Source organism: Salvia hispanica, chromosome 3, assembly GCF_023119035.1.
Source record: "Salvia hispanica cultivar TCC Black 2014 chromosome 3, UniMelb_Shisp_WGS_1.0, whole genome shotgun sequence".
In the NCBI taxonomy this organism is placed as follows: Eukaryota; Viridiplantae; Streptophyta; class Magnoliopsida; order Lamiales; family Lamiaceae; genus Salvia; species Salvia hispanica.
Window position 1 is genome coordinate 7,243,844 of NC_062967.1, and position 18,971 is coordinate 7,262,814.

At 37.8% G+C, this 18,971-nt stretch overlaps 2 protein-coding genes, 1 non-coding gene and 1 pseudogene across 3 annotated transcripts; 2 read left to right on the forward strand and 2 right to left on the reverse strand.

The window, feature by feature from the left end:
• The first annotated feature begins 193 nt into the window (after positions 1-193).
• Positions 194-9,551, forward strand: LOC125209162 (cellulose synthase A catalytic subunit 8 [UDP-forming]-like). The gene is made up of 23 exons (XM_048108769.1): positions 194-382; positions 500-599; positions 1,045-1,106; positions 1,272-1,331; positions 1,585-1,644; positions 2,203-2,259; positions 2,514-2,556; positions 2,821-2,898; positions 3,437-3,734; positions 3,854-4,013; positions 4,118-4,202; positions 4,971-5,411; positions 5,569-5,627; positions 5,729-5,780; positions 5,877-6,021; positions 6,146-6,412; positions 6,508-6,853; positions 6,937-7,074; positions 7,159-7,284; positions 7,361-7,573; positions 7,651-7,900; positions 7,974-8,527; positions 8,611-9,551. The coding sequence occupies exons 1-23, from the start codon at positions 287-289 to the stop codon at positions 9,196-9,198; spliced, it is 4,278 nt and encodes a 1,425-aa protein (XP_047964726.1). The 5' UTR covers positions 194-286; the 3' UTR covers positions 9,199-9,551.
• Positions 9,552-11,765: 2,214 nt separating this feature from the next.
• LOC125212440 lies at positions 11,766-13,219 on the forward strand (annotated as a pseudogene).
• Positions 13,220-14,755: 1,536 nt separating this feature from the next.
• On the reverse strand, positions 14,756-15,732 carry LOC125217019. Its single transcript, XM_048118838.1, has 2 exons — positions 15,167-15,732; positions 14,756-15,069 (listed from the first exon to the last, which is right to left on the reverse strand). Exons 1-2 carry the CDS (start codon positions 15,475-15,477, stop codon positions 14,844-14,846), a joined length of 537 nt encoding a protein of 178 aa, XP_047974795.1. The 5' UTR covers positions 15,478-15,732; the 3' UTR covers positions 14,756-14,843.
• Positions 15,733-16,043: 311 nt separating this feature from the next.
• Positions 16,044-16,239, reverse strand: LOC125217251. The gene has a single exon (XR_007175668.1). It is a non-coding gene; the product is annotated as a U2 spliceosomal RNA (small nuclear RNA).
• Between the last annotated feature and the right edge of the window lie 2,732 nt (positions 16,240-18,971).

An 18,971-nucleotide genomic window follows, 5' to 3' on the forward strand; every position in this document is an offset into this window, starting at 1 on the left:
TAAAATAACCAAACTGAGATTAAATAATGATTTCTCTCATATTCTGTTGGGCCAGTGTGTGAGGGCTATGTAGGCCCATTACATAAGCCCGTAATTTTGGAGAAAAATGTGCCTAAGATAAAAATTAGCACTCCATCTTGTAGAAAATGGAAAACAGAAATTCGAAACGGTTTAATTTTTTGTTACAGTAACGAATTTTGTTAGACGGTAGCAATTTTGTTAGGAATTTAGCTAAATCTAAATTTTCATAATTAATAGAGCGCGAATTCCTCAACGCGCCGCCGATATGACGGAGCCGAGGCGATTGAGAGGGCACAACGCCGCCGCCACTTGTTGCATCGCTTCCCGAGCCCGACCAGGCTTCATCGCCACAGCCGCCGAGGTCTCTAATTCATCATCTGCGTCTAAAAACAGTTCAATTGAGCTCGAATAGCAAGTTTTCCCGTTTTTAAAGTTGCTGACATGCGCTACCATTTCTTAATTTGCTTTCCCATTGTAGGATGGTCGCGTTTGCTTTTATGATTTGCGGTGCAAAGATATGCTGTTCTCTATGGATGTGGGGAATGGTAACCCTGTTTCATCTTTATGCTTTAAGCCAGGTTTGTGATTTTTCTCCTATTTTGGGCGGAGTTTGTTTTGATGTTTACTAGTAGTATTAGATTTTATCGCTGTTTTTAATAAATTCTTCTCATAATATCGGATATAAGATGTCAAGCTAACTTTGACTACCTAAACAAGAGTATTGATCTTCTTTGTTGGAGTGAATGAATGCAAGTCTGCCTTTTCTGTAACTATAAGTTAGCATTTGAGTTAGTGTTTGATAGTTGGAGGGTAAGTAGTTTCTGCTGGTAGTTTTATTTTTTTCCCTTTTTCAGCTATGATACACAATTAGAATATACTTGCTCAGTAATAATAATTAATAATAATAACAATAGTATGCTTCTATGCTCTTAGTTATTTCTCAGGTACTTTTTCTTGCATAAAATGATTTTTGCTGTTTCTTGATCTCTTTTGATGGGAGTGTTTTTGCCATACATGCTGCAGGGAATGAAGAGATCATCTATGTTTCTGTAGAAAATGAAGTCAAGTGCTTTGATTTACATATGGTATGCTTTGATTTTGTCACCTTTTGTTATGTGAATGATTCAGATTGTTAATATTTTGTTAGAAACCAATAACCATAATCCTTATTCTGATGGTCTTTTTGTGCATAATTAATGCCACAGTGTGAGTGCTAATGCTATTACTAACAGCCTCGTTCAATATGTCAGACAAATTCGTGGAAGCAACTAGAAGAAAGCTACAATTATAATAAGGATGAGATAAATCAGGTATGCCATTTTAATCCATATTTGTTCTGTTGTGGATGTTTTTTCCTGAATTTACTGGTTGGTTAGAAAGCATATTGTTAGTTGAAAAGGAATCAGTGATCACTTCCGTAAGTCAATTTTTTTTCCTTGGTCTGAAAGGAGTGATCAACTTTGTTCAGGCTAACATCTTCTCCTAACTCACCAAAATAAGGAGTACAATTAAACCTAATTTATGGTCATTACTCAAACTTGTGTCATCATTTACAATCTACAGATCGCTTGTCACCCAAAATCATCCTTTCTAGCTGCTGCAGATGATGCAGGAGATGTAAAGGTATGCACTTCTTCTGCATGTGATTTAATGGTTTAGTTTGTTGCATTTCATGTACATATATAATTCAGAAATGTTATGAGAATATCTTCCAAATCAACGATAATAGCTTGTGCAGAGTTCAATTTTGCACAAGCTATATAAATCCAGAAAATCTTTATACTTAAAGATTTCTTTTTATCTTTGAGATTTTCGGAGTATATTGATTGCGGACCTCTCGACTAATGATCAATTTAACGGCTTGCACTTATGGTAAAAGTGTAAAACCAGTAAGGGCGGGCTGTAATTCTTTTTATATCATTTGAAGCTAGATTTACTGAAATTAAAGCTTTGAGATACAAGTATAATGGTGGGGGGAAAGTCTGCTTGTACTACTAGATATTTCAATTTTTTTTGTTTCTCCTTATTATTATTTTATATAGTACTTATTTACAATCTTGGGCACTTTACTATTGATTTCCTGCATGATTGGCACTCCAAATTATATTGAGGTTTCCTTGTCATGGGTACTATATACAAATGAATTCATGGAAGAGGTTATGATGATTGCCTTCCTTGCAGATCGTTGATGTTCACCAACGATGTCTATACAAAACATTGAGAGCAGGTCACCAGAGTGTATCCTTTCCTTTGTAATATAGATTGTTTTTTCATAAGGCATTCAGCTTAAACTCATCTGATTGTCATTCTTCTTTTCCTTCCGAGAATCAATACACAGATCTGCTGATCACTTTTCTTTCAAGCTTTTCCTGTTGACCTTAATTCTGCCAAGGTAGGGAGGCATTTGTTTGTTTTCTTAAGAAATTCCTTGTGTTTCTGTTTGATGACTTTTCTACCTCTAATGCCTTTCCGTTATTAACTTGTTTCTTCAGATCTGCAGCAGTGTCCAGTTCCTTCCTTGGAGATCTTGGGAAGGTATTCTTAGTAATATATCTGATTCTAAATGAGTTGATTTTGCTTTATTCTGTTCACCTCCTCAATCTACATTCCTCTCATGTGACTTTTAATAAAAACTATCCTGTTTCCCATTTTGTTATGTATTTTAGAGAACTGTACCCCTGCCGGGCATATTCTGTTATTGTAAATAAAATAAAATCTTATCTACCTATGCCCTGTGCTTTACACTTTGTTTCTGTGGTCTACCTAATTATCCTTGTTTCTGTTGTCATGTTTTTGCAGTCATCACTGGTGGTCTAGATTCAAAACTTGCACTTTGGGACTTCTCCAAAGGGCGTCCAAACAAAATTATGGACTTTGGTATGAGTGCCTTGTGCTCTGCTATCAGTTTCTATGTACTACTTAGTGCTTCTCTTAAGCAGCTTCCCGTGATAATATTACACTTCCCCCTAAAAAAATATTATATGCTTGATTTCAGTATAGCTGGTCTGAATGTGAAATAGACAAAAACAAAATTTTCTTAATCATTCATGAGTTTAAGTAATTGTAGTACAAAGTTGGATTCCAGATTTCCAGGATGATATAAAACTTTCATTAGCTCGAATTAGTAAAAAGTGGCCCATTTTCAGTATTTATTTGATATCATCTTTATTCTTGAATGCTTTAGGTTGAGGTGACAGGGGCACTGTTTATTTTTCCATGATATTTTACTCTCCTGTTTCAGACTCCAATCTTGCTAAATAAATATCATGTTCCATTGTGAATAGGCAGATAAATGCTAAATTATACTACTATCCTATTTTGCATTCAGAATTTTTATCCCATGTCTTTTTTAGCATTCAGAATTTCTATCCCATACATATTGCTTTCTAATATATTTAAATGAAAACTTTTGCAGGCAGCGGAGGCAATGCCGGGCAGTGCTATAACCCAGCTTTTGTGCATGCTCTAGTAGTTCCTGACCTTGATTTTGTAGATAGTGTTGGCAAGATCTGTGTTGTGGCTAGGGGCGATGGTGTTGTCAATGTAATTAATCTTGAGCCCGAACATGCTGCTCAAAAATCCAAAAATACATCAAAGCCAAAGATGGGTACTAAATCACAACCGAAAGAGGATTCCCCAACCGTGGATCAAAATGACAGAAACCTACATTTGGACTACTCGAAGGGAGGACATGTGGCTGCAGTATCCTCTGTGTAAGTGATGCTACCAACTGCTTGTAGTAATACTCTTTTTTTTGCTTTCTCTCTCACACACACAAAAACACATTTAAAAGAAGTTTTATTCATTGCTGCCGCCATTATATGTTATTCAGGAGCTTTTCTACGTTTGGAGAGAAAGGGAAGTTTATCATTTCTGGTGGAAACGATAAGTCAGTAAAAGTCTGGGATTGGATGAAATCGCATGATGATGGTGGACAAACTAGCAACGGCAGCAGTGATATTCTATGTTCCAGCATTACTCTGAGTAGAAAGGTGAGCTACACATTCTTGACATGGAATACAAAGCTTCTGTCCCACTCTCTCACCTCACCCTTCTTCACTATGGCATTTTTATGATGATATCTTTGTCTGATCAGGTGAATTGGCTCTGCACAACTCCCTCGGATTCGGAAAATCTAGTTGTCTGTGATACATCTAAACTAGTAAAGGTTTATACAATTGGTTAAATTCCCAGAATGCCACATTCAGTGGAGGAACTATTATCCTTCTGGACTCTGTTGAGATCTGTATTAGCCTGCCTCACATCACTACACATGACCGTTGGTGGTGGCAATCTTGAATTTAGTGTTATATGTTCCTAAGATATTTTTTCTTCAATATATTTTGTTCGTAAAAGTAATTTATTTTTGCAGTACTTTCTTGCTTTCTGTTCATTTATGAAATGTTAATTTTTAAAGATTTAGTTTGGATAACTACGATTACTCTACTTGCACTGAATAAATAATTTTGAATTCGACGAAATAGGTTTTATATTTGCCAATTATATAACAAATTATATTTATGATGAATTTTGTACTACATCAAAACTTGACCGTTCATATAGGCCATTAACTCCCCATGTTGACATTCCTTACTCTTCTTTCTTATGATGATAGCTTTACACCACAGTAAATGCTGTAAATGCATACGTGTAGACAATTTAATAAATTTAATACTAATAAGTTATAATGTCAATGATCAAAAAAGCAAACAAAATAAAACATAACAGCAATTTGGAAATGGGGAAACTATGAGGACTGATACAGGGTAAACTACATTAATTCAGGGGCCATTTTGAGAAGACCCAAATTTACGAGGACAAATATGCAATTCTCGAGAGCTAGAGTCCTTGAAGATGAAGAATAGTTGGTTGAGTCAGTTGAGAGATGCAAGTCCCCAACCATAACCTGCCTTACAATTCCCGCAAAAATTTTGAAATCTTTCAACCAGAAATTAGAAAGAAAAAAGAAAAAAAGATGATCCTTCTCCATCACCTTGTGCTTAAAGCTTCATTCCACCAAACTCAACAGCCTTTCCCAATTTTATTTCATATTCATCAAACACAACACTTAATATTCCTTGATTTTGTCCCTCAAATCATTTCCACATATATATTACCATACTTGGAAATCTTCTACTTCCAGCCTGAGAGAGAAAATACTCTGGGGAGAATTAGAAAGCTGCTATTTGCAGAAGGTGGCAAAGTAAAGATGATGGAATCTGGAATTCCCATATGCAACACTTGTGGAGAACAAGTGGGATTAAACTCCAAAGGTGAAGTCTTTGTAGCCTGTAATGAATGCAATTATCCCATTTGCCAACATTGTTTGGATTACGAGATCAAGGAAGGCCGTACCGCCTGCATCCGCTGTGCCACTCCTTATGCTGAAGGTACTACTCTTTCTATTTTGTTTTACTGGAGCTTCACTTAATCACAGATGTTTTCTTTATGAGCACTTTGAGATCTGTGTTGTCATGTTTTCACTTTTTTCCCCAAAATATATGTTTAGTACAAAAATTTCAAGATTTGAATGTTTTAAATGGACAGATGGTGCAGCAGTGGCTGAAGAATCTGGCAATCATATTCCAACTATACATACTTCTCAGGTGAGAAGCATTATAACGTTTTGTTACGTTGAAAAGTTATAGAGATTATAATATGTTTCAATGGTAATTGGAATGCAAATATGTGCTTGAATGTTTGGCAGGAAACTGGAGTTCATGCTAGAAATATCAGTACTGTTTCCACAATAGACAGTGGTGAGTGAACAATTTTAACAATAATAAAAAATAGAATCTATCTTCCTACATTGTTGGATGAGAAATTTATGATCATGCTCTTGTCTTATATCCAAGAATACATGGATGATTCTGGAAATCCGATATGGAAGAATCGGGTGGAAAGTTGGAAAGACAAGAAGAATAAGAAGAGCAAAGCTCCCAAAAAGGATAAAAAAGCAGAAATAGTTCCAACTGAACAGCAAATGGATGGCCAACCTCAGTAAGCACACACTGAAACTCAATAACTTGATAAACTACATCAACACATTCTGCATCCATTATTACAGATACACATCTTCTTGTTACTTAATTGATGAGAATGTCATAACACCAAAAAAATGCAGGTCAGTGGATGCTTCTCAGCCACTTTCCAGAGTGATCCCTATACCGAAAACCCAGCTCACATCATACAGAGCTGTGATCATCATGCGACTCATCATCCTCGCCCTTTTCTTCCAATATCGTGTCACACATCCTGTTGACAGTGCCTTTGGTCTATGGCTGACTTCTGTCATCTGTGAGATATGGTTCGCCTTCTCTTGGGTGCTCGATCAGTTCCCCAAATGGTGTCCTATCAACAGAGAGACCTTCATTGACCGCTTGTCTGCTAGGTCTCTTCTCTTTCATCTCACATTCTTCTTCTTCTTCTTCTTCACCTAAAACATAACAAGATTTGCTTAAGTTTTTGTGATCGATGATACTCTAGGTATGAGCGCGAGGGGGAGCCGTCTGAGCTTGCTGCTGTGGATTTCTTTGTGAGTACAGTGGATCCATTGAAGGAGCCTCCTTTGATAACAGCAAACACAGTCCTCTCGATCCTCGCAGTGGATTACCCAGTTGATAAAGTCTCTTGCTATGTATCTGATGATGGTGCAGCCATGCTTACCTTCGAGTCCCTTGTAGAGACGGCTGATTTTGCAAGAAAATGGGTGCCCTTCTGCAAGAAATTTGCCATTGAGCCTCGTGCCCCGGAATTCTACTTCTCACAGAAGATCGACTACTTGAAGGATAAAATCCAACCTTCCTTTGTCAAGGAACGCAGAGCAATGAAGGTAAGTGATCAATTCTTTGGCATGAATCATTCTTTTCCAATAGATTTATCTCGAAAATCATCATTTGTTCTATTGTGTTACAGAGAGACTACGAAGAGTATAAAGTTCGGATTAATGCTTTAGTAGCAAAGGCCCAGAAAACACCAGATGAAGGGTGGATCATGGCTGATGGAACATCTTGGCCTGGAAACAACCCCCGCGATCATCCCGGAATGATTCAGGTTCCATCTACTACTCCCATTCATAAAATATGTTCTTGCAACACCAATATCAACTTACATTGTCGAAACCATGTTTGATCTTAGGTGTTTTTGGGAAACACGGGCGCACATGATACCGATGGCAATGAGCTGCCGAGGTTGGTTTATGTCTCTAGAGAGAAGAGACCTGGTTACCAACATCACAAGAAGGCTGGTGCAGAAAATGCTCTGGTATGGCCTCGTTTTTACTATCTTTCATCTCCAATCGAAGAGAATGATGACAATGCTGATGATAATCTTGTTTCAGATAAGAGTTTCTGCTGTTCTAACAAATGCTCCGTATATACTCAATCTCGATTGTGATCACTACGTGAACAACAGCAAGGCTATTCGTGAGGCAATGTGTTTCTACATGGATCCTCAAGTCGGCCGCGACGTCTGCTACGTTCAGTTCCCCCAGAGGTTCGATGGCATTGACAAGAGCGATCGATATGCCAACCGTAACACAGTTTTCTTCGACGTAATGACCCTTCTCCATTCATTAACTAAATCCTTACTACTACAATCTTGTCTAGAAATTCACTTGTATTCTTGCAGGTGAACATGAAAGGATTGGATGGAATTCAAGGACCAGTGTATGTCGGGACAGGATGTGTCTTCAACAGACAAGCCCTTTACGGCTATGGCCCTTCAAATCTACCCACTCTGCCTGCCAAGTCATCGTCGTCGTCTTGCTGCTGCTGTCGTAGAAAGAAGCCCGCGAAGGAGAAGGATTTCGCAGAGACGTATCGTGATGCCAAACGAGAAGACCTCAACGCTGCCATCTTCAACCTCAGAGAAATCGACAGTCAGTTCATTACGTTTCCTTTCATTTCATTTCATAGCAACTGAAGCTCATCATGTTTATGATTCTTCTGCAGATTACGATGAGCACGAGAGGTCAATGCTCATCTCCCAGATGAGCTTCGAGAAGACCTTCGGGCTGTCTAGCGTCTTCATCGAGTCGACACTGCTGGAAAACGGAGGAGTGGCTGATTCCGCGAATCCATCAACGCTGATCAGAGAAGCAATCCATGTGATCGGGTGCGGGTATGAAGAGAAGACGGCATGGGGGAAGGAGATCGGCTGGATCTACGGGTCGGTTACAGAGGATATTCTGACGGGATTCAAGATGCAATGCCGCGGCTGGAGATCAATCTACTGTATGCCTTTGAGGCCAGCTTTCAAGGGATCGGCGCCGATCAACTTGTCGGACAGGCTGCACCAGGTCCTGCGATGGGCGTTGGGATCCGTCGAGATCTTCCTGAGCAGACATTGCCCCTTGTGGTACGGCTTCGGCGCCGGCCGCCTCAGATGGCTGCAACGCCTCGCCTACATCAACACCATCGTTTACCCTTTCACCTCTCTCCCTCTCGTCGCCTACTGCACCCTCCCCGCGATATGCCTCGTCACCGGCAAATTCATCATCCCCACGGTAATTCAATTCGGCTAGGGTTTCCAATTTAGCCCCAATTCTGCTCAATTTAGCCCTAATTAGATCTGAATTGACGATTTCAGCTGTCGAATCTGGCGAGCGTGCTGTTTCTAGGGCTTTTCATCTCGATCATCCTGACGAGCGTGATCGAGCTGCGGTGGAGCGGCGTGAGCATCGAGGCGCTGTGGCGTAACGAGCAGTTCTGGGTGATCGGCGGCGTGTCGGCGCATCTCTTCGCGGTGTTCCAGGGGTTCCTGAAGATGCTGGCGGGGGTGGACACGAACTTCACGGTGACGGCGAAGGCGGCGGACGACGGGGAGTTTGCGGATCTGTATGTATTCAAGTGGACGACGGTGCTGATCCCGCCGACGACGATCCTGATCATGAACCTGGTCGGAGTGGTGGCCGGATTCTCAGACGCGCTGAACAGCGGGTACGAGTCGTGGGGCCCGCTGTTCGGGAAAGTGTTCTTCGCGTTTTGGGTGATTCTGCATCTGTATCCGTTCCTGAAAGGTCTGATGGGGCGGCAGAATCGGACCCCCACCATTGTTGTGCTGTGGTCGGTGCTTCTGGCGTCTGTTTTCTCTCTGATATGGGTGAAGATCGACCCCTTCGTCAGCACCAATGATGCGTCGGCGGCTGCGGCCAGCTGCATCTCCATTGATTGTTAGAGAGGAAGCTCTTTCAAATTTGCCGCCACCAATAATGGGAACTCTTTATAAGTTGATAGTAATTCAGATTTTTGAGACTTTTATTTTGTGAGAGAATGATGATCGGCATGCTTGCTCAGATTGATTACTGTTTTAGTTTAATGTGAATACGTGGGTTTGAAGGGACAATTTCTTCTTACGCGGGTTTCAAAGAATGGTGATCGACACGACAACAACACAACACGCACGATTTGCCACTCCTAGTAACCACTACTCCAACGTTGATAGTTGCACGTCAGATTATTTTTCGAATTATCTCTTCTTTTGATAGTCAGACAATTAATCTCAGGCATGTTATTTTTTGGTTTTTTGAATTATCTCTTCAGCCGATTGTCAAACAATTAATCCGATTGTCAAACAATTAATCCCTTGATTCCTAGGAGAGCTACATTCATTTAAGATAGATTGAATTCCGAACTTCAACGCTTGCAAACCCAACTAATAGTTGAGTTTTTTAATTCATAAGACTGGAGCCAGGAATTTTACATAAGTGGGACAAGAATATACATAAAGATATTTTATTACGTTAAGAAGGGGCAAACATTTGGATATTTTAAAAAAATTAAAATTAACTATTAAAAGTAGTATATATAAATTTTTTCTAAGTGGGGCATTTGCCCCTTGTGAATTCCTCATAGATTCGTCCAAGACTTACAATGTGTTGAAATGTATTCCTTTCGTCAACTAATAATCATTTCATTTCATTACTTTTGCCCATCTACTAATTTTATTTTTAATATTTGATAATTGACTTCATATTTTACTAACTTTATGCCACTCACGTTTTATTCAAAGATTAATATTTAAAAATATATTTATGGAGTATTATGTCTATTTACTTCTTATTTATTTTTTTAAACTGAGACCCCTACACTCACTATCATAATCGTAGAAGTGGGAATACTTGATTTTTCTACCGCAATAATGAAAGTTGAGGTTGAAATTTTTTAATTACTCTAAGTCACACACCACCCGCCTGAATTCAATATGGGGAGTTACTATTCTACTAGTACTACTTCATAATGTCATGATTGTGTGAAGCAATAATAGTAGATTAATCATCGATTTTAGGAATATTAATTATCGGTAATAAATGCCGTCACATTATTTTCAATTTTCATATAAAGAAACACAGATAAATATCGATTTCGGACCTCTAACGGTAGGTATCCCAGTCTTATGTTTAGCTAAATAATTACTCCTCTAAATGTCCGTTTCCTAGTTTTGAGATGATTTAATTTAAATTATTTTATAGCACTCTTTATAGTATCCAACTAAAGTGTTGAACCTGCATTTGACTCATCATTGACCTACATGATTTTATGAAATTGAATTGATACTTTTAGGTTTACACAAAATTTCCAATATTGTTGATTTGCTGTGTAGGCCTGTGTGCATCTAGCTTTTTATTCTTTGGACACGTTTGGTGCTATTAAACATGGGCTTTGTGTTAGGATAAGGATAGATAATTTTTCCGAATGGTATTTGGCAAAGCAGATTATATTTGAAATTGTCACTTAACTGGGAAATGACATAATTACCCTTACTTGTACACTTTTTCATGAACATATTAGTTATGAAAGTATTAAATGAAACATTATTAAGCATGTTTTTACATACATATATTAATCCCTTAGGCCATCCTCTTATTATGTTAGCTATATCTTTCTTTAGCTATACCTTTCTTTTTGTTGTGTCATCATTTCCTTCAATTTTTAATTTTCATAGATACTATAACTTTTAATTATATTTTTGTTTTTTTATTACCAACTAATTTATAAAATTGAATCATATAATAATATACTAATAAGATGATTTCATAAAAATACATAAAAAAAATAATCCTTCAATTCAAAAGAAATCATACTCCCCCCACTCATCTTAAGAGAGACTTTCATCATTTTCTTTGTTATTTTATTTTTTCTACATTCTAAGTATTTTTTACTTATTTTTCTAAAAATAAGTGCAGAAAATGAAACACATCTAATAACGTGGAACTAAGGAAGTACTAATACCACCCCACCCCCACTTGGCAGTGGCATCACGCCTGCTATGGGAAGCGCGCTCCATCCAGTCCCACCCGACGCCCTCTCAGCGCCTACAACGGACAACACCGCACCACACACCTCCGAGTCGGTGCAGTCCCAAAATCCCTTTTAAGATGTTCTTATCAAATTAGTCCATTTTTATTTATGAAAATTTTCTCCCTATATTTTCTCCCCTCTCATATTTTACACAAATTTTCTTATTTCATAGTATTTTATAAATTATGCATTGAAATTTATATTGTTTACAAATAATTTTATTTTTTTGTATAAACAATGGAATTTGGAGCACTAATAAAGTTGGTAGTAATATTTTAGGTAGGTATTTATTAATTGAATATATAGCTTCCTATTTTTTGGACAGTTTTTCTTCATTTTATGTTATGTAAGTATAAACAACAGCAGGGGTATTATTACCTCACACCAACTGTCACTCACTCAATCACTCATCATTCCTCCCTCCATAAAACACAAGACAATTTTTGTCCAAACCAACATACTAAATCTTTTTCCACTCCGTAGACCGGATGGCACCAGATCCTTCTCCCCTCCTCCTCATCTTCCTCCTCCTCCTCCACCACGCCACCTCCGGGTTGCTACCCCCCATTCCCTCCTCCTCCTCCCCCCTCGACCCGAAACAACTCCTGGCCCTCCAATCCCTCAACCTCCCCACCTCCAAAAACCCCTGCTCCTCCCCCACCGCCTCCTGCGACTCCTCCTCCCCCTTCCGCCACCTCCTCTCCCTCACCCTCGCCAACTGCTCCGACGACGTCGCCCTCTCCCCCTCTCCGCCCTCAAATCCCTCTCCACCCTCACCTCCCTCACCTTCTCCAACTGCCCCGTCTCCCCCATCCGTCGACCTCTCCCAACTCTCCTCCAACCTCCTCTCCTTCACCTGCCTCCACAGCCTCCACAAGCTCACCGGCGTCTGGCTCAGCCGCCTCCACAACCTCACCCACCTCTCCGTCTCCTCCGTCCCCATCTCCGCCAGCGGCCCCTCCATCATCCTCTCCCCCATGAAATCCCTCCACTCCCTCACCATCTCCCACACCAACCTCTCCGGCCCCCTCCCCAAACACTGGCACCCCAACCTCACCTCCCTCGACCTCTCCTCCAATCACCTCATCGGCAAAATCCCCACCTCCCTCACCCTCCTCGACAACCTCGCCCACCTCAATCTCTCCTCCAATTCCCTCAACGGACCCATCCCTCCCACCATCGGCGACTTGACCTCTCTCCAGAATCTCTCCCTCTCCTCCAATTCCCTCACCGGCCCGATCCCGGAATCGTTAGCAGCATTGCCTTGGCTGACGCATCTTGATCTGAGCTCCAATCAGCTCAACGGAACAATCCCCAATTTCATCAGAGACATGAAGAAGCTAAAGTACTTGAATCTCGCGAGCAATTCCTTCCACGGCGTGTTGCCTTTCAATGCCACGTTTATAAAGGGATTGGAGGTGTTCAAGGTGGGTCAAAACTCGAATCTTTGCTACAATCACACGGTTTTGGGGTCAAAATTGAAGCTTGGGATCGCTGCCTGTGATAAGCACGGGCTGCCGCTGTCGCCGCCGCCGGCGAAGGGCTCGTCGGCGGATGATTCGAGCGATGGCTCCGATGATGACTATGATGAGGATGATGACAATGTGGTGGAGAAGAAGCATCACAATGGGCCGAGTAAGGTTGTTCTTGGTGTTGCGATTGGGCTTTCTTCGATTGTGTTTTTGATTGTTTTCTTGGTTCTTTTATCTAAATGCTGTAAATGAGATTGAATGTTTTTTTATCTTGGTTGATTAGGTTTAGGGGTTTATTGAGTTTGTTTTTTCTATGATTTATTTTGGCGAAAAGAATTACGAGAAAGGATGATTCTTTAGTGACTATGTTTGACTACTTTTTCCTTAATTTATTGCTTTCAGCTGAAAGGCTGATTTCTGCTCCGACATTTACTTGTGATGTAGAGAAGAGGTGAAAAAGAATAGTAAAAAAATGACTAAAAAAGTACTAGCTTGTTCAGCTTTGTTTATGTATTGTATACATGCAAGAATCTGCTTTTGTTGCAGATTTCAGCCTTTGGTTTTCTTACTTTGATCTGGCCCTTTTCTTCAATACTGTGATTCATTGAATTTATGAAGATGCAGTAGTTTTTATTTCCCTTGCAAGAAAATTTAATTGTTTATGTTTGGGGCCAAAGTGTTGGATCCCCTATAAATGCATAATGAAGGATGGCGTGCAATATTAGGTGTGTATGGCTTTTTGAGGAGGTTTTTTCTTCAAGTCTTAGATTCATGTCTTGAATGGGTAGGGCATGAATTCATTTATCTAACTTCACTTAAATAACTCTCCAAAGAATCATATCTATCTTGCTTCTTATTGAATTCTACCCACCAACCTTACCTTAGTAGTACTATTATTGTTTGGGTATATGCATGTGGGATCATTTTTGGTGTCTACTTGCGAGGAGTATTATTTTCCATTTCGAGTTCTTATATTTTAATTTAATTTACATTAAATAAATTTTTATGATGTGCATTGAAAATCAAAGTAGAGCCCAGTTGAGATATACGAGGATTTATTATTGGTCGCAATAATATTTGACTATACAGATGATGATATGGACCTTTTGCCATGTTTAAAATATTATCCACTTCCTAGTGTTATTGGGGTTTTCTATTATTCATTTTTAAAAGATTAAACAATTTTGCCGCTACATTAAACTATAATTAATCTTTCCAAAAATTCCATGCCTCTTAACTGAACCTGACAATACAATTAGGTTTAATTTAGAAAATTTATACCCCTTTATTCTATTTGTGTGACAGTAGAGACAGAAATGCCACGAGTGCATAAGTGGATGATATCATTCGTCTAAACAACTTATTATGGGCATGTCCAGTAATCATTTGGTCCATTTAGTACATGGGGACCCCAAATCAATTTAATCTTATGCTTGCCTGGAAACTCAAGTTTGCCACCTAATTTCATCTCTCAAATCATCTTCTTCTTTTTTTTCCTTTTTTAAATAGGGAAAGGGTAATAATTGAATCACAAACCTATCTTTTTATATAGACGATGAGGTTCATCATACAAAACTTACTAACTTTGCCTCTTTATCTACCTGGATAAGAATAACTTCTCTATCTGTTTATACTAGACAAGTATAACATATCTATGACTTTCATCTATTTATGCTAGACGAACGAGCAATTGATAAAATATTTTCGATTGAGGTTGAGGTTGAATTACGTGTAGACATAAATGTGAGTTATAATTATAAGATTCGTACTATATATGGTTTATTTCACAATTAATAAAAAATTTGTGAAAATATAGATCTATGTATTTTTATAGTAGAACATATAAGATGTTAAATTATTTCTTTTTTTAGATTTTTAAAATATTTTATACACATACCTAGTTTCAACAAGCTGATATAATATTTGATATTGCCATTATTGCTGATCTGTAAAGATTCCTGATTGAATTGAAGACAATATCAAGAATCAAATTGAAGCTGCTGACTGTTTGATTACTATACAGGAACAGGCAAATTCAATGCAGATAAAATCAGAACAAATTCCCAGGAAAAAACCAAGGGAGAATGAATGCTAAAACTAGACAAGCCATCAAGATATTACAAAGTGGCTGCCCCTGCAAACATCGTCCGCCTCCATACGATACGCTGACGTCGCCCTCATCGCCTCCTCGTCTCCCCTCGCTCCACTCCTCCATGAAACCGCTGTCGCCAACACCACTTATATTCGTTGCAGCCTCTCCACATATTTCACACAATCTACAATCCCATAAATTTTGCATAAACCATAGCAGCAATATCTGATAACTATCAATAATCAAACTAAACATATAAGGTAAAAGACAGAATTATTCACCTCTTCCCCTTAACGCTAAACCAAGCCTTGGCGCATTGCAAGTGAGCAAATCCAAGCTCGCCTTTACATCCGCAGCCAAGCTCGATCAACTCAAGCCCGCTCTTCCCAATCTCCTTTGCACTCAAATGGCATACTCTACAAACCCTCTCATCCACCGAGCCAGACGAACATGCCTCCCCCCTCTCCAAATCCACCACTGATGACTTGTTTCGACCTTCTAACTCACTACTGCCTCCTATTGCAATCACAGTTTCCAACTTTCTTGGACTGTCACATGAGTCTTTGTTGCTATCTCTCAATTCTTGATCCATTAGCCTTCTCTTACAATTTACATGGCATACTTTTATTGGCTAATGGGAAGGAGAAGCGTGAGGGGGTGGTGGTGGAGTTCCACTATTGATAAACAAGTATGAAAAAAACAGAGGATTTGCTTAGCCTGTCGCTCTCGAAATGACTTCTTCTCCGCCTTGGGTTGGAAGTTGACTTCTCTCTCTAATTGGCTATAGACAACTGTATTTCTGTTGGTTCCGAACCAAGAGCTGGTTGACATTAGTTTATACACCCATTACACAAATGATTTTGGACTTATTATCTATGTGAGTTGTAAGTTTGTATCTCAAATCATTGAATTCTCTCAACAAATGATTGGAGGCTTTCTTTAATCTGTCCTTTATATAATGTCATCGGTTTAGGTATATATTCCAACTACCAAAAGCAAAGTTTGAGTCAAACATGGTAAATATTGTTATCTTGGAAAAGCAAGAAGAATAGTTTGCACAATGGAGACGTTAAATTGGCTAGATTTGCTTGATTAAGATTTCTTTTAAATTCTCAAAGTAAACAAAATCCCAAATAGTCATAAATTTAACTAAAATTGGTGGGGTGTGCCAGGCCCAAGCAGTAGTGCAACGCATGGACGACACTCGAAGGCCCAAGCAGCAAGCTACTTTGGCGAGCCTTCCCCCTCAAAAAATAAATTTAATATCGTGTGAGTCATTGACCCACATATCAGATATTAAACTGATAAGAACAGATACTACACTTGATCTTAGCCAAAAGGCCGAGAAAGGTATGAGTTTTAAAGCCAAGGACCTTCTCATTTTATAGTCCTCTTCATCCATATCATTATTCACTGGTTTCGATGTGGGATGAGAGTTACTTTGTCAAATAAGCCAACAACATATTCTCCCTTCACTGGAATATATACAAAACCCCTCTCATCTCTCCCTTGGTCTTGTTGCTTATGCATTGTCAGTGGCTGCAGTAAGAGAGAAGAATTACTTTGTCTTGCTGGATTACAAATCTATGGGGGTGAATCGAGGATGCTTCGTCTCATTAGTCTCTGACCCAATGTGGTAACAAAAGAGGATCTACTCTCACTAACTGAACGTTTCTTTTTTAAAACACAAAATCTATGAGTTGCATGAATGTTGTTGCTTGCTTTGTTGATGCAGCATTAGACTTTATAGAATGCGGTGTTTCTGATATGTTTGCCATAACAGACTCCGGGAGCAACCTGTCGTCCCTAGTGTATGGTTTCCGGATGGTGGAGGAAATGCTCCTACATTGAGGCCGAGCAAGAAGAGCTGGCGGCAATCTTGCAAGAGAAGGGAAGTATTGGAATGCCAATTTCTACACATCTTCCAGCCTGAAAACCACTTAGTTAGCTCATCACTAGCCAATATTTTTAGTCAACAAGAAGATTATAAAATCAAAATAGTGTACACACATACCACTGGAAAGCCTCTATCAAGAAGACCAAAGCCCACTGGAGAAATAACTGGAGCCATCCCAAGTGGATTGAAAAACCTGATCAAGAAATCATTTTTGTTTCAAGTTTACTCACTCACAAGTCACAAATAATAGAGTTCCATATATAGGGAGTGGATCCCCTGCTGTGGAGAAAACACAGCAGGGGCTGCTGTGCCACCAAACGACAGCGTTTCACTTGACTTTTACAAACTTATACTTCCTCAAATTTTATATCATTCCTTTACCCTGCATGGCCATTCCATTGTAATTATTGTAATGATTTACGCTGAACTATTATTTCACTATTAAATAAAAATTCATTAGGGGTATTGAATTAGTCATTATAATTTACGGAGTATTATTTAAGATATTATGATAAGTTAATTTTATATCATAGTTAGATGTCATCACTCAATAGTTGTAATCGGGAGTTATCAATTGTAGTTGTAGTTTATTTTTATAAAACATTATCAAATTCAGCAAGTAGTTTTATAGTAAAATGTGTTAATCTCAAATTTTATATAATTCCTCCGTCACATGTTACTCGCACTTATCAATTTCAGTTTGTCCGAAACTACTTATACCATTAATATTTTAAGTGATAATTAGAATATTTAATTAATATATTAGAATTAATTAAGTATTTCTTTAATAAGTGTTCTTTCATTATTCTTAAAATACTAATTTAATTACATTAGAAAATTAATCTAAATTTACGACCTAAAAAATGCAAGTAACATGAGATGGGGAAGTGCTAGTACTAATTTTTTTTTTAAATAATTGAAACTTTCTATTTATTATTTTAGTGTAAATTAGCATTTTATAATTGAAAGTTAACGATTTAAGAGATAATTGTCATTAAAATTACTATATTTAGAGTGTTAACTAAAATAATTTGATAAGAATACATAGTTTTGTTGTCATATCATACTTTTGATTTTTCCATTAGTTTTAGTTTAACCATCATAAGACAATTGAGAAAATTGAAATGTTATATTGAAGTTTCAAAGTTATGAATTAGTTAAAATTTAATGAAAGTTATGATAATTGAGATTAACACATTTAAATATAAAACTACTTGCTGAATTTGATAAAGTTTTAGTTAAAATAAATTATAATTACAATTGATAAATCCCGATTGCAACTGATGACATCTAACTATGGTTTAAAATTAACTTACCATAATATTAATACTTAAAATACTAATATTAAAATAAGCATGTAAGTTGTAGCTGAATACTATTAATTAATGAAATTTTAGTTAGTATTAACAATCCGTAAATTATAATGACTAGTCCAACACTAATAATTAATCGTCATTTTAATAGTGAAATAATTATTCAGCGTAAATCACTAAAATAATGATAATAATGAAATGGTGTTATTTAGGAGTAGTGACTAATAGTTCAGCGTAATTCTTAAACCACTAAAATAATGATTATAATGGAATGGTCAGGGCACCGAGAGTTAAAGTAATTTGGATAGAGATAAGTTTGTAAAAGTTGGTGAAACGCTGTCGTTTGGTGACACAGTAGTCCCTGCTGTGTTTTCTCCACAGCAGGGGATCCACTCCCTCCATATATATCTGAATGTGAAATATATATATAGAGGTGTATTCATATGCTTTTCCTATTTTATATGCTTTTTCCTTTTTAATCTCAACCATTCATTCTTAACATCTAATGGCCGAAATTAAGGCCTGATTATACATTTTTTATTAATTAAAAATATGGAAAAGGGCTTTTTAGGGAATGACAATATTGGTGGTTATGGAAAGTCCATAATTTTCTCCTCACCAAATATTGCATCGGTTTTTTTCTTCTCCCAGATTTTTTTTCTCTTTCATCGTTCTTTCTTCTCTTTCATCTTTCAACGTTAGTTTTTCGGTAAAAATCCGGTGGTAAAATCGTGCATTATAAATTAATTTTTTTACATTATTTGTTCAGTTATATGCATTTTAGTGTGCACAATGTATAACATTAATTTGTTCTATGGTTTTTTATACATTATTCCCTGTATATTGTACATTATTAGGCAATAATTTATAATTATT

What these genes read in the sequence shown, in the direction of transcription:
- LOC125209162 (XM_048108769.1), top strand. Translation starts at nt 287, where the DNA reads ATGACGGAGCCGAGGCGATTGAGAGGGCACAACGCCGCCGCCACTTGT. An exon ending in ATCTTTATGCTTTAAGCCAG is followed by an intron (nt 600 to 1,044) that starts GTTTGTGATTTT and finishes TACATGCTGCAG; the next exon opens with GGAATGAAGAGATCATCTAT. An exon ending in GTAACACAGTTTTCTTCGAC is followed by an intron (nt 7,574 to 7,650) that starts GTAATGACCCTT and finishes GTATTCTTGCAG; the next exon opens with GTGAACATGAAAGGATTGGA.
- LOC125217019 (XM_048118838.1), bottom strand. Translation starts at nt 15,477, where the DNA reads ATGGATCAAGAATTGAGAGATAGCAACAAAGACTCATGTGACAGTCCA. An exon ending in TTTAGCGTTAAGGGGAAGAG is followed by an intron (nt 15,070 to 15,166) that starts GTGAATAATTCT and finishes ATGGGATTGTAG; the next exon opens with ATTGTGTGAAATATGTGGAG.